This window comes from Rosa rugosa, chromosome 3, assembly GCF_958449725.1.
Source record: "Rosa rugosa chromosome 3, drRosRugo1.1, whole genome shotgun sequence".
NCBI lineage: Eukaryota > Viridiplantae > Streptophyta > Magnoliopsida > Rosales > Rosaceae > Rosa > Rosa rugosa.
Genome location: NC_084822.1, coordinates 23,639,354 through 23,662,663, shown reverse-complemented (window position 1 = coordinate 23,662,663; position 23,310 = coordinate 23,639,354). Strand labels below are relative to the sequence as shown.

The 23,310-nt window shown below is 35.9% G+C and overlaps 2 protein-coding genes and 1 long non-coding RNA gene across 13 annotated transcripts in view; 1 reads left to right on the top strand and 2 right to left on the bottom strand.

Annotated features, from left to right (window-relative positions):
• The window catches only part of LOC133740335 (serine/threonine-protein kinase ATM), a 37,444-nt gene extending 34,638 nt beyond the window's left edge, over positions 1-2,806 (bottom strand). For 3 of the 8 annotated variants that reach the window (XM_062168272.1, XM_062168274.1, XM_062168273.1), the window contains exons 1-8: positions 2,546-2,805; positions 2,230-2,338; positions 1,997-2,140; positions 1,336-1,503; positions 1,046-1,226; positions 794-950; positions 561-700; positions 337-424 (exon numbers count right to left, since the gene is read on the bottom strand). In XM_062168272.1, coding sequence (XP_062024256.1) covers positions 337-424; positions 561-700; positions 794-950; positions 1,046-1,226; positions 1,336-1,503; positions 1,997-2,140; positions 2,230-2,338; positions 2,546-2,614 — 1,056 coding nt within the window. In that variant the 5' untranslated portion in view covers positions 2,615-2,805. Of the gene's footprint in view, positions 1-336; positions 425-560; positions 701-793; positions 951-1,045; positions 1,227-1,335; positions 1,504-1,996; positions 2,141-2,229; positions 2,339-2,545 lie in introns of those variants that run through there. The other 5 variants (XR_009861143.1, XR_009861144.1, XM_062168275.1 and 2 more) reach the window with 4 other exon arrangements.
• Positions 2,807-3,183: 377 nt separating this feature from the next.
• LOC133735510 (uncharacterized) lies at positions 3,184-6,096 on the top strand. Of its 2 annotated transcripts, none has more exons than XR_009859075.1 (3): positions 3,184-4,240; positions 4,354-4,461; positions 5,447-6,096. It is a non-coding gene; the product is annotated as an uncharacterized LOC133735510 (long non-coding RNA). The 2 variants fall into 2 exon arrangements; XR_009859074.1 differs by having other exon boundaries at positions 3,227-4,240; positions 4,328-4,461.
• Positions 6,097-10,580: 4,484 nt separating this feature from the next.
• Positions 10,581-13,628, bottom strand: LOC133739723 (beta carbonic anhydrase 5, chloroplastic). 3 transcript variants are annotated; one of them, XM_062167516.1, is made up of 9 exons: positions 13,347-13,628; positions 13,203-13,270; positions 12,556-12,714; positions 12,423-12,471; positions 12,157-12,270; positions 11,974-12,027; positions 11,546-11,628; positions 11,334-11,439; positions 10,581-10,929 (listed from the first exon to the last, which is right to left on the bottom strand). In XM_062167516.1, the coding sequence occupies exons 1-9, from the start codon at positions 13,419-13,421 to the stop codon at positions 10,726-10,728; spliced, it is 912 nt and encodes a 303-aa protein (XP_062023500.1). In that variant the 5' UTR covers positions 13,422-13,628; the 3' UTR covers positions 10,581-10,725. The 3 variants fall into 3 exon arrangements, with proteins under 3 accessions (XP_062023500.1, XP_062023499.1, XP_062023498.1); XM_062167515.1 differs by having other exon boundaries at positions 11,334-11,436; positions 12,556-12,717; positions 13,347-13,627; XM_062167514.1 differs by having other exon boundaries at positions 12,556-12,717; positions 13,347-13,626.
• Positions 13,629-23,310: the final 9,682 nt, after the last annotated feature.

Sequence of the window (23,310 nt, the reverse complement as noted above, 5' to 3'; positions counted from 1 at the left end):
GAGTATTTAAATAAGTTTTACGAAATAAAAATAACCTTGAACTAAAGACCTACTTCAACCCCAGTCCACCTATAAACCACTTGAGCGAAATTTACATATAAAGGAGTTTGCGATTAAAATATATGACAGAAATCAGTATATTACAAAATCTCAAAGCAAACCAATAAAATCTACCAGAATTTCTGCAATGCCAACAAAGCTTTTGAAAGGAATACCAATGCTGCAATAGAAAAAATGACCGAGTACTTTTCCAAATCGCAGAAAAGAAAACGTGCAAAATCCTAGAAATGGTAGTGAGATTTAAACAGGTTGCTACAGAATAGTAGTAGTAGTTACCCTATAAAGTACAGCAGCTGCAAGCTCAACCAAGGCCCAATGAGAGCTGCTCAAAGTTCCAAACTTCTCATATTTAGCTGCATCAGTCCTGCATATACCAACAGATTTGTATGATCACTTAAAATAGCCACAAATATAAACTCCAGAGATGATATCAGAATTCACTAAACAAAAAGAATGAAAAACATAGGGTAAAAATGGGAGCTGAAGTAGAAAAAGCGCACCTGGGCACAATTGTATTGGATACAGAGCTTTGATCTAATTCCTTGTACACTATGTCTAAAAGTTGTTGTACCAAAAAGCTCCCATCAGTAGCACCTCTTGTCATATTCAGTTGTAACATTGCATAAAAAATAAGGCAATCCTGCAAAGAAGCAAAAAAGACACATGCAAACACAATTAGTGATTCAGAATACATATCAAGTGATGATATTTTTTTCAATAGTATTATTAAAACCTTAAAAGTTTGATCATGGGTTGTCAGCAAACACCGGAAGACAAATTGATGCACAGCATTGTGGATCTCCAAGGACTGACGCCCTAAATTTGGACCATCTTTTAACAAGAATGTATTAATACACTCAATAAGTTTGCGAGAAACCTTTCCCTCATCCCTGGACAAGAAAAACAGCATGTACACTTATCATTACCAACAACATAGGAAAGGGATGTTAAAGATCAACAAGATAGAGCCCCAATCATTAGTTACCTGATACAAGAGAAAATCCTAACAAAACCTCTAACAACGCCGTCCCTTAGATTTTCTGGGAAATCTCCAGGGGGGTTCTCCAAAAGTGAACGAAGAGTATTTACGTCCTTGATAATATGTTGATTATCGTTTCTACCACTCAAGCTTTTTTCCATATTGTCCATATACAGAAGCACAAGGCCTACCAATAGAGGATTAAATAATTAATATCATGGAGCAATGACAGTGTGATCATCTAGCATAATAGAAAAGATCTGTGGTGGAGACTTTTGTTAGAAACAATGACTCACTGCAATAAATTCGCTTTCTCATGTGAAATCGATAATCTCTGACAACCAAAACATCCTGCAGAATAAGCCCATATTCCGACTGCCACTGGTAGCTTGGATCATTGTTTAAGACCTCCCAAATATGGTTGAAAAGACTTTTAACCACAGGTAACAATGGCAATAAATTGCCTGATATGATGATAAAACAGCCATGATCAAAAATTATTCCTTAAATCAATTACTTAGTTGCATGAGAGCATATGGTCATGTACTGAGATGCTAAACCATATTCCGAGGTAGTTTTTGGTACCAAAACTCACAAAAAGTCAAAATAAATAGCTGAAATGTCAGAAAATTGTGTTTTAAAGTTTTGTATTTCCACATGAGAGAAACTCCCCCCCCCCTCCCAAAAAAAAAAAACCACAAAAAATATATATATATATATATATCCTCTCAAGAAAATCTAGGTCTATCCCTCTGTCTCTCTCGCTCTATGTAGAACCTTCTTCACCAAAAAGTAGGGTCTTTTTTTAATAGCATTCAAAAATATCCACTAGTATGATGAACACTTGCAACAAAATTCGGCTAACAATTCATTCCATAGAAAAACAAAAAAATACGGATATTTAAAATGTTGAATTCACTTGGTCTGAGTGCTTAATTTTTTGACTCTATTTACTACCTGAAAACTTATCATCCTCCGCTCGTTGCACAACTATCCTCAAGGTCTTTGCAAATACCAATTTCGGTGATCGGCGCTTGCTTGGGGATATCTCCAATGAAGCACACTGAATCAACATAGTAATAAAGAAAGGCCATGTTTCAGCTGCAATAAGAGTAGAAACAGTTGAGGAGCTCGCTTCCAAATTACTATAAAGTTGTATTGAAATATAAAATAAAGATTCTTCATCATACAGTGAGGAATTTCATCTGGTTTAAGCTTGGCAGTTTTCTGTGCAAGATATTTACAGAAATCGTTTGATCTTTCTCCTTCTAACCATGTATTTAGCAACTTTATCCCTTCCTATAAATACATAAACAGCTTGATCATACAACAAACTCTTTTAAAGCAAAGCAAGAAAAAGATAATACTATGTATATTTTAGAATCATTATCCGCTTCTCTGTTAAACTGCAAGTATTTGCTACAATCGAATCGAAGCAGAGAAGCGGCTATGTCATCCAAACGCACGCAAGACAGGAAAGAAAATCGGTGAGAGGGAAGAAGATACTTCTCGAGTCTTGGCTTTATCGGACGAGAGCTTCGCCACAATCTCTTGGACGTCTCGAGACTTTACCATCGCCGGCGACCGGAATTCCCCCCGACGCTCTCGCTAGGGTTTTGCTTCGCCGTGGTTTGGTGGCGGAGAAAATGGCGGGAAGATTAAGAAGGAGGAGGAAGAGTGGGGGACTCTGAGTGTGACTTTTCTTAACCTCTAAACTTGTGACAGCAGAGGGTCGGGGGTGCAGGGCACGAAGAAAATGGCTGGATTTACCCTTTTGTTTTTTTTTTTTTTTTTTTTTATGGATATAGGGAGTCCGACCCAAAGAAAATAATAACCGAGTTACGTAACTACAAACTTTCCTAAATCCGAGTTACGTAACTACAAACTTTCCTAAATCTAGGAACTGCACTAAAATCATCGACGAGAACATTGACAGCCTTAGGACGAGGTTGCTCCATGAAGAGGTCCCTAGCTATCTTAGTGTTCAAACTACAATTAGATAGCACATCAGCAACCATATTGACTTCTCAATACACATGAGAGATAGTGAATTCATCAAGGCCATCATTTGCTCTTAATTATTGATAATGTTCTTCAAATGATGCAATGTAGACCCCGTGAATTTCCGAACGTCACTTTTTGACGGGATAATTTTTCGCGACCTTTGTTTGGCTAAAGAATTTTGGAAATAGTTTGGGCTTGGGCCTTGGGCCCAAGAATAGCGTAAGGTTAGAGTCCAAAATTTACTCTTGACACCCAACAGACCGATATGCTAGTGAACCTAGCCCAATAAGTTAGTCAACCTTTGACCTGAGCATCTCCCTTGATCCAATATGGTCCTTGTAGCTCATAATGACATCTTTGCATAATTTTGAAATATACTCGTGCGTGCGTTTACGATTTTCTTATTTTACCTTTCTTAATAATTGGCGAAATTTCTGCTCGCCTTGCCCGAAGCTTACTCGTCAAACATCTCACCGACTTTCAAAAGCACAATTTATTTACTCCTTATGTTTTTCAAACTCGAGCAAAACTCCGACAAAAACTTGCTTGCCATTTCTCTATCTAAAAAAAAATAGGTTTTGTGAGACCCGATCCTTATTTGGCATTGTCAACATTTTAATTTGAGTTTTCTTGTATTTACTTATTTTACTTTTATTTTCCCCATCATTTTGGGTTTTTACCACCTTATCCTTTTACCCCAAATTTATCTGCCCAAAGCTGAGCCTTCTCCTTCACACGCAAAACTCAGCTTTTCCTCTTTCCTTGTTCACGTCAGAGTTGGACAGAGAGAAAGGGAGCCTCGTTCAGCTCTTCCCCTCCACGTCTCCATCATGCAAAGGGCAACTCCTCCAAGAACATCATCTCAGACCTTCAAAAGAGAGAACCCAGGCCATAAATCGTCATTCACCCTTCTCTTCTCACCTTTCCTCTCGTCCCTGGACACATCAGTCCGTTTACGAGCCCAAAAACACCTAGTTAGAGACCTCCGATGAAAAAACTTTCTTCATCAAAGTTGTTCGTCTATGTCTCCTCTATTTAGCCTCAAAATTTCAGCTCCATCGGAGTCGATTTGAGTCCTGTACACCGCTCGAAGCGGAAGCTGTTCTGAAACGAGCCTGCTCCGGATTTCTGCTTAAACTTCCTCTCTTGCTCTACCCGAATCCCCAACACCTTGCTTGAGACTGATACCAACAGTTGGTAAGATTCTTAAACCATCAAGTTCCCCTTTGTTTCCTCGATTTTAGACTCAATACGTTCAAAACACCTCATTTACATATTGAGCAGTCTCTGTTTCACTTTGCATGTTCGAGATTGAGCAAACTTCTTGGCCTGTGGCTGGACTCGATCCAATCAGCTCCTTCAGCTCTCTTTCCTGTTGAAATCCTCAAGAGAAGCTCATCTTTTTTTGTTAGTTTTTGGTGAGTATCATCCTTTCCTTAACACTATGTATTTTTGGTTGTTGTTACAAACTCTTGCAGATTACAACTTGTCACTATTGTGGTGGGAACCTTGTTGTTTTAGCTTAGAACCTTTCATTCTTTCTGATGTGTTGGGGGTATGCTAAACCATGGTTATTTTGAACATTGAAATCATGCTTGATCAAAGAGTTTATTTGTGTTACTGTTGTCCAAACACCATGTCTTCAAAACATCATGTTAGTGAGCTACAAGACCTTCCCCTTATAGTATTGAAGGGTGACTGAGACTTTAAGCCTTTAGAAGCTTTAGATACTTTTTGTAGGTGTCTTAGAGTCTACTTAACCAGCCATTTTGGGTACCAAAAGAGCTTTACACAAAAGAACCAGTTTCTGCAGATTTTCAGTTTTCAGTAAAATCTGACCCAGTTGCATTCATTTCAACACTGGAGCTAAACCGTTGAGAATTTGGGGTCAGTTTCTTCTAGAGAAATATAGTAGACAAATATATGAACGTTCCAGAATTTGAATCACCCCAAAAGAATTTTTCTAGAATTAGTTATGAATATTTGAAAAAGGTGTACAGAAGCTAGTATTTCTGGAAAGAATCTGCACATTGTTTTACTTTAGCCTTTAAAACCTTTACTCTTTGTTTGGTCTCACTTGAAATTCAATAACCATTTCAGTATCACTGATTCGGTTGCTAAACCACCTTCTTTCCAAAAATTTCCCAAGAATTTATCTCAAGTGCTTTGAACACTTTTCCTTGGCCCTTAACAGTTCTTACTTATACTCTGTTTCCAGCTTTTGACAACTTATCTTTGAAAGGTGTTTCTGCCACTTTTTCCTGAAAAACCAACTCTCCCTTAGTGCCCAAATGGTCTGGTTATTAGCTAGTCAATTAGGTTAAAGGAAAGGTTCTCTTTGGAGAGTATTGCGTGTGAATAGCTAGCCTAGTTTATCGTTATTAATGCCGCTTATTGATCTAGGCTTGACATCGTGGTGGAATCTTGTGAAGTGGTGGTTGCTACAAGGTTGCATTGAGGCCAAGTGCTGCAAGAGAAAGCTCGAGTTCCAGGTAGGGGATGCCTTTAACTCTATCTATGCTTTTCTTGCATATACTATGTTTTATATGAGGCCTCTTGCATGTTTTGGAAATTATCTGTTTTTTTACAACTTGAAATGGTTTGCGTGGATTGGATTGATGTGTTGGCAATTGATGGGGACGTAAGGAGAGGTCAGTTCCTCCTTGAGCCACCGGTGGTGGGCAGTGTGCACCATGCCCTTGTTATCTCCCCTTTGTCTCTAGCCTTGTGATTAATGAATTCCGGAAAGTGATTGGCTAGATGGACGGTTGTGATGGAAGTGTGAAAGATGATCAATTGCCGTGGGATTGTAGTTACGTGGTGACGATCACGTGGAAGCGCAAACCGGTTTTATCTACTTCTTTTATTCAAAACAATAACTCATGTTTTTAAACTTAGATATGGGGGCGGGCATGGGCAATGACTGGATGTAGGAGCCTAACCCCTACTTTAGTTTGTTTTGCAGGCTGTTGTTGTTGAAGCTTGGGCACGGAGGATAATCCTTGGAGGACACAATTTGTTTTACTCTATTTAAAGTTTATTTCTTTTCGGCTTGCTTGATTTCACTAAAGTTTTGTAACATTATGTATGGTTGATGATGTGTGTGCTTGCTTACCACCAAAGTGGAACCCTAGGGTTAGAACCTCCATTTGAATTTAAGTCCTAGTGGGCTAGACCTAGAAGACTCACATAAATTACCATTTAATGAACTTAATGCAAACTTGGGGCTAAGAATTAAAAATTGACATAGGTTCTAAAACTCAACTCAACACCACCTTCCTTTCCTCTTATTCGCCTAGTTCGTAATCTTGTGATTACGAGCCAAGCCCACTATACAAGCCCAAGAATTTCGGGCTTATAGATTTCTTGTTTTCCAACCTAAAGGCCTTGTCTCTTTGAGGAATTCTAGGCCCAAAACACTTACTCCAAGTGTTGCGGGTGTAGGGTTCCTTGGGGAGGCGGCGCTGTGGTAATCCGGTCTCCGGGTCGCCACATGCAAATCATCATCAACACCAATAGTCATCATCTAGGCAAGAATTTCATAATCACATTCAAATGTCACTTTGCAGACATTACTCTGAGATGCCATTTGCAAACCAATAAACAATCCTCAAGCCTCAGTCGCAAGAAGATGATCATTCCCTAGATGTTTTCCATTCATTTCAATCAAAATGATCACTTAGTTTCTAATTTTAGTTACTGTACATTGATTTTCTAAAATTCTTGCTTCTAATTCCTTTAATTTAGTTTCTAGTTTTAGTTTCTCTACATTGATTTTACAAACTTCTTGCTTCTAATTCCTTTGATTTAGTTTGTTGAATAGTAAAAGTGCTTCTAAATCTATACATTAGTTCTTCTAGTGAGATTAAAAGGCCCTAGATGCTTTCCATTCATTTCAAACAAAGTGATCACTAAGTTTCTAGTTTAAGTATCCCTGCATTGATTTTCCAAACTTCTTGCTTCTAATTCCTTTGATTTTGTTTATCTTTTAGTGAAATGACTTCTAAATCTTTAAATGTGTTGTTCTAATGAGATTCAAAACCCGAGATACTTTCCATTCATTTCAATCAAAGTGATCACTTAGTTTCTAGTTTTTAGTTTTTCTGCATTGATTTTCCGAACTTCTTTCTTCTAATTCCTTTGATTTGGTTTTTCTTTTAGTGAATGGCTTCTAAATCTTTAAATGTGTTGTTTTAGTGAGATTTAAAACCCTAGATGCTTTCCATTCATTTTAACCAAAGTGATCACTTAGTTTCTAGTTTTAGTTTCTATACATTGATTTCTCAAACTTCTTGCTTCTAATTCTTTTGATTTGGTTAACCTTTTAGTGAAATGCTTTTTAAATCTTTAAATGTGTTGTTCTTTTGAGATTAGAAAGTCATAGATGCTTTCTTGATACCAGAGACGTATCCTCAGGTACTAAACTAAACTTGTGACTCTTAATATTTCATGGAGTGGGCTTGTCCCTCCTGTTATTAGAAGCTTTGTGGCTTCTCATTGTACTCTTTGAATGAGTAATACAATTCGGTCGTCTTTCCCCTAAAAAAAAAAAACTTGTGACTCTTATAATAATAAATTTTTGAGAATGGAATGCCTAAGCAAAGCCAGAAAGTTCATTTGTATAATGTTTAATTATAGTTTCTCTTTATGAATATTCCAATCATATATTGCTATTAGATTAGAATACATTGCTAGAGAAATTGAAACAGACGACAGCTAAAAACTATTGTCTGATATGGAGGCTGACCGTCGTATATCGAGGTGCCGTCTGATAAAGGTCGATTGTAGAGAACCGTCATATAAAGGGATCGGTATCGATGTCGACATCATTAGTTGTTGTGTGACTTTTATTCAATTAATGGGCAACTTGAGCATCCGTTGTATGATTGCGATTAAGAAGTCGTTTTTATTTTTTATAGTCGTTGTGTGACTTTTCTGCACACAACTATTTTCAAAGCATCCGTTATCTGTTTTGAATTCAGACGATACTTTTGATTTTGTGGCCGTTATGAATATTGTGTACATACGACAGAAAATTAAATATATGTGTGCTTTCACACGAGACGCCGAACTCCAACAGTTGTGGTGTAACGCTTTGGACAATGGTTTTCACTCATTCATGTTGTCTAAGTTGATATCCAACAATAATATGAGTAACAAATCTACTCAGACGACATATTTTTGTTGTTATTGTTGTCCTAATAGTATGATAATTCACATGCCTTTTGATCTTCATGCAATTTCTGCATTTCATAAACATAAATAAGCACACATCAATACATCTAGTAGTACTCTCCTAGAAAAATACATCCAGAAAATTTACTTAAGGAGTCTAGCTTTGCTGCTCTCATGGCCTCATTGGAAGCTAGCTTTTGGAAGCTTCCAAGCACTAATTCTATAGGATTGTGAGTAATATTTTGATCCTCTGATGCTTCAAATTCCTTTGATTTAGTTTGTCTTTTAGTGAAATGGCTTCTAAATTTTTAAATGCATTGTTCTAATAATATTCAAAGCCCTAGACGCTTTCCATTCATTTCAAACAATTTGATCACTTTGTTTCTAGTTTGACTTTATGAAACGTGATTTTCCAAACTTCTTTCTTTTAAGTCCTTTGATTTGGTTTGGTCTTTTAGTGAAATGACTTCTAAATCTTTAAATGCGTTTTTCTAGTGAGATTCGAAGCCCTAAATGTTTTCCATTCATTTTAAACAATTTGATGACTTTGTTACTAGTTTGAGTTAATGAACAGTGATTTTCCAAACTTCTTGCTTCTAATTCCTTTCATTTGATTTGTCTTTTAGTGATATAGCTTCAAAATCATTAAATGCGTTGTTCTAGTGAGATTTAAAGCCATAGATGCTTTCCATTCATTTCAAACAATTTGATCACTTTTTTTGATTTTCCAAACTTCTGGCTTCTAACTCTTTTGATTTGATTTGTCTTTCAGTGAAATGGCTTCTAAATCATTCAATGCATTGTTTTAGTTCATTTCAAACAATTTGATCACTTTGTTTCTAGATTGAGATTATAAACAATGATTTTCCAAACTTCTTGCATCTAAAGTCAAATAGAACAATGTTGATTCTGGTGCCTCCGATCATATGAGTTATGATAAATCATATTTTACTGAATTGTCTTCCCTACTAGTGTCCTATGTCACCAATGCCAATGGTGAGGCTTTTCCTGTGTTAGGGTTAGGGTCAGTGCATATTACTCCCACTTTTTTTTTTTTTGAAAGGAAGGGGAAGAACCCCTAAAACACTAATAATCAAACGATAGAAACAACAGACCTCGGAGGGGACATTAGGCCTGTACTCCGGTTTACAACTAAAGCTTTAGCAATATCTTCCACAAGAACATCCTGAATAATAGCAGGACTCTCATCAACCCAATACTCATCAACAAAGGAATAACTAGCAACATGCGCTAACCTATTGGCTACGCTGTTAGCTTCTCTGAAAATGTGAAGCAATTGAAAAGAATTGAAAGTTTGAATATAATCCTTACAATCGTCCACAATGCGACCAATTTCTGAAAAATCATCATTTGTCCGTGCAATAGCCGCTGCAAGCACCGAGCAATCACACTCAACAACCACATCAGTCCAACCTTGGTGTATAGCGATGAGAAGCCCTGCTCTCAGTGCCTCAGCCTCCATCTGCAACGCAGAAGACACATGAGAGAAAGGCCGAGCTAGCGCAGCCATACAAGTTCCCATCTCATCCCTAACCACCACACCAATTCCACCTTTACCTCTATCCACCTGAAAAGCCCCATCTATATTGATCTTGAGGCGTCCAGTAGGACTTCATAATGTGTTATATGTGCCTGACTTGTCTCATCACTTGATATCTGTTCCACAGTTGAATACTGAGTCTAAATGCTCTGTAACCTTTTATCCTATGTATGTGATTTTTCAGGATCTTCTCACCAGGGAGTTAATCGATCAGGGGTATTTGAGGGGCAGGTGATACGGCTAAAATAACATCACAATTTAACCCTGCAAAATGTAGTTGTCAGTATAGGATAAGTAGGGATCATTCAGTCCGGGGATTGTAGGGTACACTTACACAAAAAGGTCAATTAACAAATAAAAGAATAAAATGGGGGTTTTGAAATTTGGTTCCTAATATACTTAAAATAACAACGAAACAAATAAAACTATATACAATGATCGACTTCCCTAACCTAAACCAATACCACTCGGAAATTACTAGGTGTAAAAACAGAAAATCCATTTCACCATGCTACAACGCTTGATTGGAGAAACACGTCAACCATAACAACGCCAAAGAGCAAACCATAGGGGCCAGAAAACCCCAAAGCAAAACTCTAGTACGTAAGGAACAAACCCCAATTAGAACCACTAGGAAGGAAGAGAGATAAGATCTCAATGCCAGCTCCACCCAAAAACCACAAGAGAATCAAGGAGAGAGCTCAATTCTCCATCAAAACCATAAAAGAACTCCTCGTCCATCCTTGCGATTGCTATAGTAGCAAGGGAGAGTTAACGCACTACAAAGTTCAAGTGTTCTCCTTTTATCGAAGCTCTTAGGAAAGTTTAATTTAATAACACATTAACCCAATACATTTTATTGTTCAAATCGTCTTATTACAGTAATGGTCACACAAATCTCTTAGAATAATATATGAGGAAAAATTCAGACTACAGGACACAAATTTCAGCTCCAAAGTAAATGACTTTTAACTGAGATTCTGCCATTTTTCTCTTTCAAATTGTCTTCCTTGTAATCGAGTGTCCATTTCTCAAATGTACAGTCAACAAAATCATAATAACCACCATGTACAGAAAGAATGCCTTTCTTCACCTTTTCTTCTATCCAAGGGTAAGTGAGTAGGTTTAACAACGAACGGTTGACTGATTCCTGCACAACACCCATTCAACATTTCTGTAATCAGTGCCTTTTCTTCATAAAGTTTTTTCATTAAATAAAAAAAAAAATTAAAAAACAATATACAAAGAAGTGGGAAAAAAAATAAAGACAGTTTGAGCAAAAGATCTAAATGCTCAACTGTCACTCACGTAGTTAAAACCCCAATCTATGTCACAAAAAGAACTAAATCATTGAAAATATTTGATTAAAGTATTGGGAGGAATCATCACATCAAACTGTGTTGAACTTTGTAGATAGCAACACTATGAGAATATCACTTTGGTAAATGAGCACATACCAATGAAATAAAGAAAATACAAATTGACAATTGTTGTGCAAGGGAAAGCTAGTGCATGGCACACATTTGTAATTACATAAAATATAAAATTAGTTACCTTCTCACAGTGTTTGCATTGCTGGTCAAAGCTGAGCTTGGAGGCAGCAGCCTTTGTCCACAACCTTGCATCCTTCCCATTGACAACCCAACTTTGGATAAAGCTACTGATAAAACGAGTTTTAAGGAAGTCAGACACATAACTTGATAGAAGAAAAGATCATACAGGACAATCATAATCCTCAACTTGTAAACCGAACAAGTATACTTAACCTTTTGTCTACTTCATCATTCATACTCATAAGAGCACGAATGCCTCCACAACAGCTGTGACCAACAACCAATATGTTTTTGACCTGTAAATTAACTATAATTTAGGACATTTGAACAAAGGAATGCATAGTTCGGTAGGGTTGCATCTGTTTTCCATTTTACTATTAAGAAATACATCATACTAATTAAACTTGCCACCTTCTCTTATTGCCGTAAATTTCTATGGCATAGAAAGATCTAATAATTATAAACTAGTTCCGCATATTGGTGCTTTTCTCTGTCACCCCCTCTCAAATATTTAATTTCCTACTGAACGGCCCGAAAATAGTGCCTAAATATGAGTATGTAATTGCCTAAATATTTCCTACCTTACAAGTGTCAATAGCTTAAAGACAGATTAGCATGGAAAGAATTGAGGGGATACTTACTTCAAGAGAATTTACAGAAAATTCTAGTGCAGCATTTGTTTCTGAGGGTCCACTCTGCAAAAAATAAAAAATAAAAAATAATGATAAATAAATAAATATCAGTTAAGAAAGAAACACATCTATTGCATAATATATCATGTCATTGGCGAGTTTTCAATTTTTGTGGCATTATGTCAAGTTTACCTCAAATGGGGGTACCAAATTTGCAATGTTGCGCACCATAAATGCTTCTCCTGGCTGGAATCCCAGAATGGTTGAGGGACAGACCCTAGAGTCTGCACAACCAATCACCAAGAACTGTTCCAGAAACCATCAGTACACATGCATATTCTCCCTGACACTCAAAACAAGAATGAAGCAAACAGCAAATGCATGTATCTAAAGATATACTTGATCCTTCAATACATATGGGCAGTTAATTACTCAATTGTGAAAATTTAGAATACTACCTTTGGTGCTTGAGCCTTTGCAAGATTTTGATAGTGTTCCAAGTTTTCCCTATTAAGAATGAGTCAAACAAGAAATCAGAACTGCTGAGCTATATGAAGTATTAGGTTCAAGACCAGAGTACTGGCCACTCACAGATATTTATGCTTTTTGAAGCTAAGAAACCGATGTTTCATATCTTCAAACAAATCGCTCCCATCTTCAGTTTCCACTACTCTCTCCAGTTTGTTGCTCTTAAGTTCTTGAGTCAGCCCTAAGGAGTCTCTGGAAGCCTTTATGGTCAAACCTGGATAACTGCTGCAGATAGAAGAAAGAAAACGCTTCAACACCCAACAATAATCTTTGAAATTTCAGGTTAAGCAGGTTACTTAAAAGGCGATTTAAACATAATTAGAGACATTCTTATCTCTTAGGATCAATCCGAAGGTTGCATGTAGTCTGTAACCTTATACTGTAAACATCTCCTATATACAAACCATGAAACAAAGAAAATCAGAATTTTGTGACACCACAAAAAGACCTCTAATTAATCCCATCACATTGATCTCACTAATAAAAGGAGCAGTCCATGAATTTGCAGCTGAGGTGTAAAGATACGGTCAATAATATCAAAGAACAAATCTAGAGTCCTCCATCAATTTCAGTCAGCAGTATCAAAGTTACAAGAACAAATGTGCCACAATTGCTTCTCTCATGACATCTCTCAGACCAATCAAAATACAGTACAAGGCTGAAACTTGATGGGTATTAAAACGGCAGAGGTGAGAATCGCAGCAACTTACTTGGAATTACTGAATAACCTGAAACGGGTCTGCTGAAATTCCCCTGATTTGAGCTTAGAACCAAAGATCTGTAGCAAAAGTTGCAGGACATGAACAAAAACCAACAAAATGAAATGCTTCAGTTCAAAGAGGAAATGAACTTACTGTGGATGATTGAATATGTAACGAGAATGAGTACGAGTCTTTTGAAAGGGAGGAGGTCGGGGCCAGAATTGCCATGGAAGAGAGAGAGAGAGAGAGAGAGAGAGAGAGAGAGAGGTCAGAGGCTCAGAATGGAAGAAGAGACATGGAGAGATTGGAGTTTAAAGCAAGGTTGGTTGGGGATGAGTTGGGTGGGCAGATCAAGAAACATTTGTCCGTCTCCCAGAAAGACGGAGAAAACGAAGTAAGACATATACACGTCGATGCCCCGAATGAGAATGAGAATGAGATGCTCAACTGTCTATTGAGGATGTGACGTCCACGGTAAGAGTTAAACAGCATCAGGTCCAACTTTCCTTTTTCTTCTTCTTTTCTTTTCCTTTTCCTTTTTCTTTTTCTTTTTCCATGGTGCGATCTATCTTGTTTTGGAAATTTTGGTCAACTCAAACATGTGCCGCTCCAAACACAACCCTAGCCTCTCACAAAGAGTCTTTGGTGGTGAGATTACAAGATCATAAAGAGTCACAACCTACACAATTTCACATGGTTCTTGATTAACATCAAGTGATCAAAAGCTAGAGAATCCTAAAATTGGTTATAAAAAATAAATAAAACAAAATATAATGGTGAACTCTAATTATATCACCTTACTGAATGAAAAAATAAAATAAAACTAAATCCTCTAATCCTCACAAACTCTCCACACCATCAACATGTATTACACTAAAGTGGCCATGGATGGAACTAGAATAGTGTAAAGGGAGAGGGGAATAAAGAAATAATCTTCAAATTTTAGAAGAAAAAAAAAAGCCACAAAACAAAACACAACAACTATGCAAAATTCAAATTTGTTATGGGGCCTAAGGTCCAACTACAGTTTCTTCACTAGGGATGACAACAACTCCGCCACAAAGTAGTCACGCCTCTATGGAAACTCATCGTGTTTATTATTTCCAATGTTCTCTACATCGTTATATCGTTGTCAAGTTAAGCTAGGAAAAGACATGACAAAACTAAAAACACCGCCAAATTAGATCTACATGAGACAACCAGCCTCCGCCATCCACTGATCCCAACCACCTCCAACGCCACCATTCACTATCATAGCCCATATGGCCCCATGACACAAAATCAGGGTGCCCAGGTCTAAATTTGAGTCCCACTAGGACAAAACATGATATTTGCCTCAACCAACAAATCCACCAATACCACCAAGGGCCACAATCAAAATCAAAAGAAATCTGACGATGGGGAAGACACACCAGCATCAACACAACCACCATAACTATCCATCGCAACAACCTACCAACATGGAAATCGTGTTAACCAGCAGAACCATCAACCATACAATGTTCATTAGAACACAAATCACACAGATTGGAAACCACCCGAACCACACAATATTCACAATTAATAGAGCATAGTAGATAGATTGGAAACCAAATATATAGTCTGGATGGTTCAAGTCAAACCTTTGACCATGTAAATAAGTGGTAGAGTTGGGCATAATCAGCAATGGCTTGGAACTACCTCCTATCGTCTTATTGGTCTCACTAGCTTGAATCCCGGAAACACCACAAGACAAGCTTTCGCCTGAGCTAAGCCTCAGGCCGAAAGACACCGTAACGCGCCGCCCGAACGTGACCTCTCAGAGAGGTCTGAAAGGACAAAACTGAAGCCTATATATTAGTCCCCCATCGGAAACAAAGAGAAAGACATTCCTCACTTCACCTATAAAAGGTTTATTCTTTTCTCTTCATTGATTACACATTTATTATTTGCCTAATGCTACTCTATCAACATAAATACATTGATTGACTTAAGCATCGAAGAAGTGAAGACCACTAATTGCAGTCTCCCACTTGACGCCAGTGTATTTCATTTGACAGGTTATGGTATCGTTCACCCACACCATAACATCTGAGACACCAGACCCCTTATCTGCCTTTAAAAGGATCAAACCCCTCTAATTTCAAGCATTAACATCGACGCCGTCTGTGGAAATCAAAAGATTACTCATTCATCACTATCATGACTAAAGGTGAAAAGTGAGCTGCAACCAACTCAGTCGAAGCAATCCACTAATCCTCAGCCCGCAGAACGCCAACGCTCAACGTCAAGTCATCACTCCAAATAATGCTCTATTCCTTTCTGTAGTGGAAAACGACCATACCGGAAGCCGACAGCGAATTCTAAGTCAGGATCTCGAAGCCAAGCTAGAGATGTCTCTGGCGGACCTATACCATGCCAACAGAGAGTGATAGGAGCACAAAGTGCGACGATATTATTGAGTATGTGCCCCATTTTAGCCTTGTTTCTCCCTTAAGTTTCATGTTTTGAGTCATCGAGTCATTTTAAGAGTCTTGTAGAGTGTTTGGCGTGAAATAGGCAGAAAAAGCAAAATTCATGAAGAATCCTAGCTGGATCAGGATTCCTCACCGTCATGCTAATCTATGGGCCTTAAGAGAGAATTTATGGGAGTATTTTTCTGAAATTAAATTGTTTTAATTCCTTTTATTTTCTCTAAAAGAATTTAATTTTGTGCCCTTTATTAAATCAGGTTGACCAAGCAATGAAGAAGAATGAATAAAGGAGAAAGACGTTTCAACTGGAAAATGAATAAAGGAGAAAGACGTTTCAGCTTGTTAAAAGACCTCATTATGAGAGGAATTAAGGCCATAAAGGAGACGTTTCAGTTGGAAAATTAAAGGAATTATGATGCAATCCCATCCGTCCAAATGATGAAGGGTATGATCGACAAAAGCGAACCAATGCTCCCCTATAAATAGGCAACATCCAGAACAGAATTTGCATCACTTCCTGGCCAAAAACTTTTCCGAGACTCTGCCCAATTCACTCCTCAAACTTCCATCATCTACAAGACCGTGACCACCACCCATCCATCAATCCACGAAGCTCGTAGGCGCTAAATCAAGGACGCTCCACCACCATAGCAGAGACGAGTTCATCACCTTGTTGCCAAGCCGCTAAGGAAAACGCTTCAAAGTGTAACTATGACTCTACTTACAATTTTTGTTTCGGTTTTGTGGGTTTGGATTTGTGAGTTGTGTAATTGGAGACATGAAATTTTCAGAATATTTTTATTAATATTTTTGAGATTTTCAGTTTATTATTGAGTTAATTTCGAGAATTCTTTTATGATGCATTGATACGCTCAAAGCAAGCGCATAATTTAACCCTGAAATATCGTTAGTAGTATAAGCAAATAGGGATCGTTCTATTCCGGGGATTGAGGGTACACCTGTCATTGTCAAACAATTAAACAATTAAAATTAAAACAAAGTATAATATTCACAAAGATATTCACAACTATAAACATTTTACACGAAAAGGGGGGATTTTGTTTTTGGTTTTTCGAAAATAAAACTAAGTTAACAAAACAATTAAAATGCAAAAACATAAAAATACAAATGGAATGAGAGAACAAAGATCAAAAACCGAACATATGATTAAAATTGATTCAAACCCTAATATTGTTCATCTAAGTCATGAGAAAGGAGTTGATCATGTGAAACGTTAGAAAGCAAACAATTTCCCATATTTTACTTTTCAATGCTAATTAATCTAAGTGAAAGCACAAAGACTAATCCTATCAAACATGCATTCAAGCCCTAGAAGGCTAGTCAATCATGACATGTTGATACGCTCAAAGCAAGCGCATAATTTAACCCTGAAAAGATCGTTAGTAGTATAAGCAAATAGGGATCGTTCTATTCCGGGGATTGAGGGTACACCTGTCATTGTCAAACAATTAAACAATTAAAATTAAAACAAAGTATAATATTCACAAATGTATTCACAAAATATAAACATTTTACACGAAAAGGGGGGATTTTGTTTTTGGTTTTTTCGAAAATGAAACTAAGTTAACAAAAACAATTAAAATGCAAAAACATAAAAATACGAATGGAATGAAGGAACAAAGATCAAAACCGAAACTTATGATTAAAATTGATTCAAACCCTAATATTGTTCATCTAAGTCATGAGAAAGGAGTTGATCATGTGAAACATTCGAAAGCAAATGAATTCCCATTTTTTACTTTTCAATGCTAATTAACCTAAGCGAAAGCACCTAGATTAATCCTATCAAACATGCAATCAAACCCTAGAAAGCTAGTCAATCATGTCATGTTTAACGCATTACACATAGAGAAAGGCTATCAACTCAAGTGTACAACTTAGTATGGAAAAGTCCACCTAATTGCAATTCTCTTTAATTAAATTCGATCTTTGTACAAAACCTTTACTACTTTGATTCAAGTTTACACAAAACGAAAAGTCGATTTCATGTTCTTAAACCTAGCACCATTCATATCGAAACCCTAAGTGTTTGCAACCACATAAGATTAAAATACAAAAGTTATCTATAACGCAAATTTAATTAAACAAACCCACATAAGCAACTCTCGAATCACAATATATGAATCTGAAAATTCTCAATTAATCATAAAAATTCCAGAAATAATACTTTGTTCAAACATATATGTCAACTAGTTCATAACCAACGAAATTCAAAGCAAAGGTTACAAAGGAGAATAGGATTACACCGTGGATGAAGATGAGATGGATGATTCACGTTGTGGATTCTTGAAACTCGAAAGCAAGCTTCAAGGATGGCTATGGATGGAAGTGCTCACGGCTTCTCTTCTTCTTCTTTGGCCTTGCTTGAACTCGTGGAGATGACTAAACTTGAAACTAGAGGATGGAAAGGAAAATGGAAAGGAAATGGAGAGACAAAGAAAATGGAATGGATGAAGGAATGTCCTTTCTTCTTTGTTGTAGCCTCTATTTATAGGCTACCAAGCAAAACTATTTGGATTTAAACAAATGATGATATGTTAGGTTTGAGCATTTAAACATTAATGGAATTTATTAGGTTTGAATATTTAAACACTAATGGAATTTGTTAGGTTTGAATATTTAAACACTAATGGAATTTGTTAGGTTTGAGTCACTTTCTACTCATTTTTCCTTCAATTAATTCTCCACCAAGACTTCAGATTTTGCCCGTGACTTCTTCATATGAAATGATCCATCATGAGTGTAGATCATTCTGTAAAATTTTCAGAATTTATCTCCATGTGTTTGGGCCGGAATTTCTGCTGGACTCCTTACAGGTCCAGTTTTCCAGTTTTGCTTCTGCAGAAAATTGGGCTGACTGTTTGAAGGCCTTCCACTTCTTTTTGGCTCTTGCACTCTTCATAAGAAATGTTTCTTAGGATGTCTAGAATGGATCTGGAAGGTTTCAGCTCATTTGAAGTTCATTTGGTCAGGTGGTCGCTCCTTCTTCCTTGCTTGGCTTGGTTTCTCCTAGCCGGAGTAGGAAAATGTGTAAAGTTGACCTTTTTAGTGCATTTCCATTTTTCTCCATCATTTTATGGACCTAACACTTATTTCATCATCATCTACTCCAATGTACCTAAAAATAAAAATTGAATTAAAAATCGATTCGTTAAGGAATTAACTAAGCAAAATGTGAGGAATTAACTATTAAAATACCACATTAAAATGCTCCTATCAAATTCCCCCACACTTAGCTTTTGCTAGTCCCTTAGCAAAATCAAAAACTAACAAACCAAAAAGACTATGACACAAAACAAAGAAACCAACGAAAAAATTGACTAAGTATGGAAACAAAAACACAAAGACTCAAAGAAACCAAAAACGTAAAACACAAAGCAAAACACAAAGAAAAAAAAAAAAAAAAAAAAAAAACGTCACACATAAAAGAGTAAATTCAAAGACAAAGACCATGATGTTGACATCACAAAGACCTCTATTGCCCTTTAACATATTGTCTCAGAAATCTCATACTTTCAAGACACCAAGATTAGCACTTAACCAAGAATCACATCATCAAGATATTCAAGAGGTAATTACAAAATATAATCCACATATAAGCATGTAAGACTTGGGAGTAAACAATGGTGGTGAGTGGAGCTCAACATATTTCAAACAAGTCATGATTCAAACCTCACATGGATATATCACTCTTTCTTCTCTAAGATTCAAGGCTCATGCTTAAAAGCTTATAATCACTCAATTATATGTGAGAGAAAATATTTTGAGGCAATCAAATAGCTCACATATATAAGAAACAAAAAGCACTTTGTGAATATAATTTTTTTTTTTTTTTTTAAAAGATCTCATGAAAGATATCAACTACTTGCACGAATGGACCCAAGCCATATGTTCAACTCTTGTAACTCATCTCCACATCAAAGGCTGTTCCATCTTAAGGATCAAGAAGGTCTTCTCAAAGGTTGTAATGGGGCTAAGGCTCAAGGTTTTAAGAAATGAAAGGGTAAGGAATTTTAACAAAGTATCCTAAAAACCTAGCAGAGCTCATGTTGATGTAGAGAGACTTCTAGAAATCCACCAAGGCATAACGTCATACTCATGAGGCTTTATAAAAGGGCTTAATGTCTTCATCTTCATTCTAAACTCCCTTTGATTCTAGTGAATTGGACAAAGACCAAATTTTTCGATAGTGGGCCTTCAATTCAAAACAATCTCCAAACTCACCAAGTATGGGGGACTAAAATCCATAAACATTCTTTTTTTTTTTTATATTTTTTTATTTTTAATTTTTTTTATTTTTTTATGGACAAGTCTACCCCCACACTTGAATTTTCACCTCTTCTTAATCCTTGTCACCATCATGTAGTAAGTCTCAAAAGATAGCTCCACTAAGTTTTTAGAACAAAGGGTAGGATTATAACTATACTAAGGTTCAGGGGTTAAGGATTTTTAGGGTTATGAAAGAAAAGGCTTAATGTAGGCTCAAAGGGGTTTATCTAAGGGGGTCCCACGACGGGCACAAATAGGGACACAGGCTTATTTGGCAATGGTGGTAGTTCCTAGGTGCCTCTATCCTTTCCAGAATCAGGGCCATGTATTGACAAAACGTCTTAACAAGCACAAGAGCGAATTCTAGCATTCTCTAGTCCATTAAACTTAATCTATGGCATGTAATCAATCAAGATGAAAGAATAATGAGATCAACAGAATCATCACCAAGAAAATAAGAGTATAATTCATTTTTTTTTCCATTAATCACTCAACAAAGAAAGGGCACATGGCTCAAATTCTCACAAGGGTTATTATGAATCATAACTTATCATCCACATGTTCATATTCTGTACCAAAGTTACGCATGCACCATATCTACTACACATTCATATGCTTTTCATAAATCATAATTAACCAAAGAATATCATCAAATATTATCCCAATCTTGTGATCCTCTTTTAGCCTTAATTTCAGAGATATAAGCTCATCCTAGACAGTTAAAAGGGCATCCTATGACTCAAAAATAAAAACAAAGGACTAAGACTCAATAAATAAAATCAACGAAATTTTTTTAATTTTTGACATTTTTCGATTTTTTTGTATTTTCCAATATATCTGACTCAAAATAAAAGACTCAAATATAAATCCCTTCCCCCACACTTAAATATTGCATTGTCCTCAATGTAATCAATCATAAGCATGCAATGAAACAAATAAGCATAGATAGAAGACATTTATGAAAATAAATCCTAAAATAAAAACAAAAGAGAAAAAATTAAAAAATAAAAAGAGATAGGGAAAGAGAAAGCAAATCTGTGTAGGTAGACTCCTTCACAGCTACTTCTGAATTGGGTTGCCTCCCAAGCAGCGCTTGAGTTTAACGTCTTTCAGCCAGACAGAATAGAAATTAGAAAGTTAGTAACTATAATTAACTAAGAAATACAAAATATACAATTTGGGAGATATTTTTTTTTTTTATTTATTTTATTATTATTTTTTTATTTATTTATTTTTGTTTTTTTTTTTTGTAAAAAGCTGAATTTAATAAGACTGAATGAATGCATTTTATTTTATTATTTTTTTATTTTTTATTTTTTATTTTTTATTTTTTTTTATTTTTTATTTTTTTTTATTATTATTATTATTTTTTAAAATATAGGACTCAAAATGAAAGACAAAAATATTTATAGGATTCAAAATGAAAGACAAAAATATAAATCCCTTCCCCCACACTTAAATATTGCATTATCCTCAATGTAATCAATTAAAAGCATGCAATGAAATAAGTAAGCATATAGGGATGAAATTTACGAAAATAACTACTAAAACAAAAAGAAAATGGAGGAGTAAAAGGGGAAGAGAAAGCAAATCTGATTATATTCTGAATTGGGTTGCCTCCCAAGCAGCGCTTGTATTTTACGTCTTGCAGCCAGACGGTACCTACATTAAATAAAGTTAGTAACTTAATATTAACAAAGAAATACAAAAAAAAAAAAAATAATAATAAACAAGTAACTATGAATTACAAACTACAAGTATAATTAACAAGTATTTTGTACATAAGACACAAGTTAAGTACACAAGTGAGTATAAAACGTAAAAAGTATTTTTACAAGTATAAAGTGTGAAACAACAAAATAATTTACACGTAAAGAGTATGCACAAGTATTTCTTTTGTTATAAACATTATTGATATCAAATCTAATTCCAAGCGGTAAATCAAGTGGACGTGCGGCCCAAGTATAGTCGTCTAGACACAAAGTCCCTCCTACATCCGTTGGGCAACCTTACTGAAATGGCCAGGTAGGGGAGGGTGAACACGAGAGGAAAAATCCATTTTGGCATGAGCTAAGCCCATTTATAAGCACTTCTGGATTCAAAAACCCGTCATGAACGTTGTCCCCTTCCTTGACACCATCTCACATAGGATATTCTTACTAGGATGTAAAAGGTCCTAAGTGTGTTAGACAGTTCAATGAATGTTAATAAAGGCCGCCCTCAACCTTGAGGGACCTGAACTAGGTACCAATAAGGGGTTTAGGCCAATATTAATAAACACGACTTCACCTATTCCTTCTTTAATTTACAACTCACAATTAAACTCGTATTCAACAATAAAAAAAAAACAACCTAGTTAATTTAAACTAAGTATCAAACAGTTTATATACAACAATTATAAACAAAAACAAGTGATTTTTCAATTCCCCGGCAACGGCGCCAAAAATTGATACGCTCAAAGCAAGCGCATAATTTAACCCTGAAAAGATCGTTAGTAGTATAAGCAAATAGGGATCGTTCTATTCCGGGGATTGAGGGTACACCTGTCATTGTCAAACAATTAAACAATTAAAATTAAAACAAAGTATAATATTCACAAATGTATTCACAAAATATAAACATTTTACACGAAAAGGGGGGATTTTGTTTTTGGTTTTTTCGAAAATGAAACTAAGTTAACAAAAACAATTAAAATGCAAAAACATAAAAATACGAATGGAATGAAGGAACAAAGATCAAAACCGAAACTTATGATTAAAATTGATTCAAACCCTAATATTGTTCATCTAAGTCATGAGAAAGGAGTTGATCATGTGAAACATTCGAAAGCAAATGAATTCCCATTTTTTACTTTTCAATGCTAATTAACCTAAGCGAAAGCACCTAGATTAATCCTATCAAACATGCAATCAAACCCTAGAAAGCTAGTCAATCATGTCATGTTTAACGCATTACACATAGAGAAAGGCTATCAACTCAAGTGTACAACTTAGTATGGAAAAGTCCACCTAATTGCAATTCTCTTTAATTAAATTCGATCTTTGTACAAAACCTTTACTACTTTGATTCAAGTTTACACAAAACGAAAAGTCGATTTCATGTTCTTAAACCTAGCACCATTCATATCGAAACCCTAAGTGTTTGCAACCACATAAGATTAAAATACAAAAGTTATCTATAACGCAAATTTAATTAAACAAACCCACATAAGCAACTCTCGAATCACAATATATGAATCTGAAAATTCTCAATTAATCATAAAAATTCCAGAAATAATACTTTGTTCAAACATATATGTCAACTAGTTCATAACCAACGAAATTCAAAGCAAAGGTTACAAAGGAGAATAGGATTACACCGTGGATGAAGATGAG

Bases quoted from the DNA above. Each gene is read 5' to 3' on its own strand.
- LOC133739723 (XM_062167514.1), bottom strand. From the start codon at position 13,421: ATGGCAATTCTGGCCCCGACCTCCTCCCTTTCAAAAGACTCGTACTCA. The intron at 13,271-13,346 runs GTAAGTTCATTT...CTTTTGCTACAG, and splicing joins TACATATTCAATCATCCACA to ATCTTTGGTTCTAAGCTCAA. The intron at 10,930-11,333 runs GTAACTAATTTT...GGTGTTGTGCAG, and splicing joins AATGCAAACACTGTGAGAAG to GAATCAGTCAACCGTTCGTT.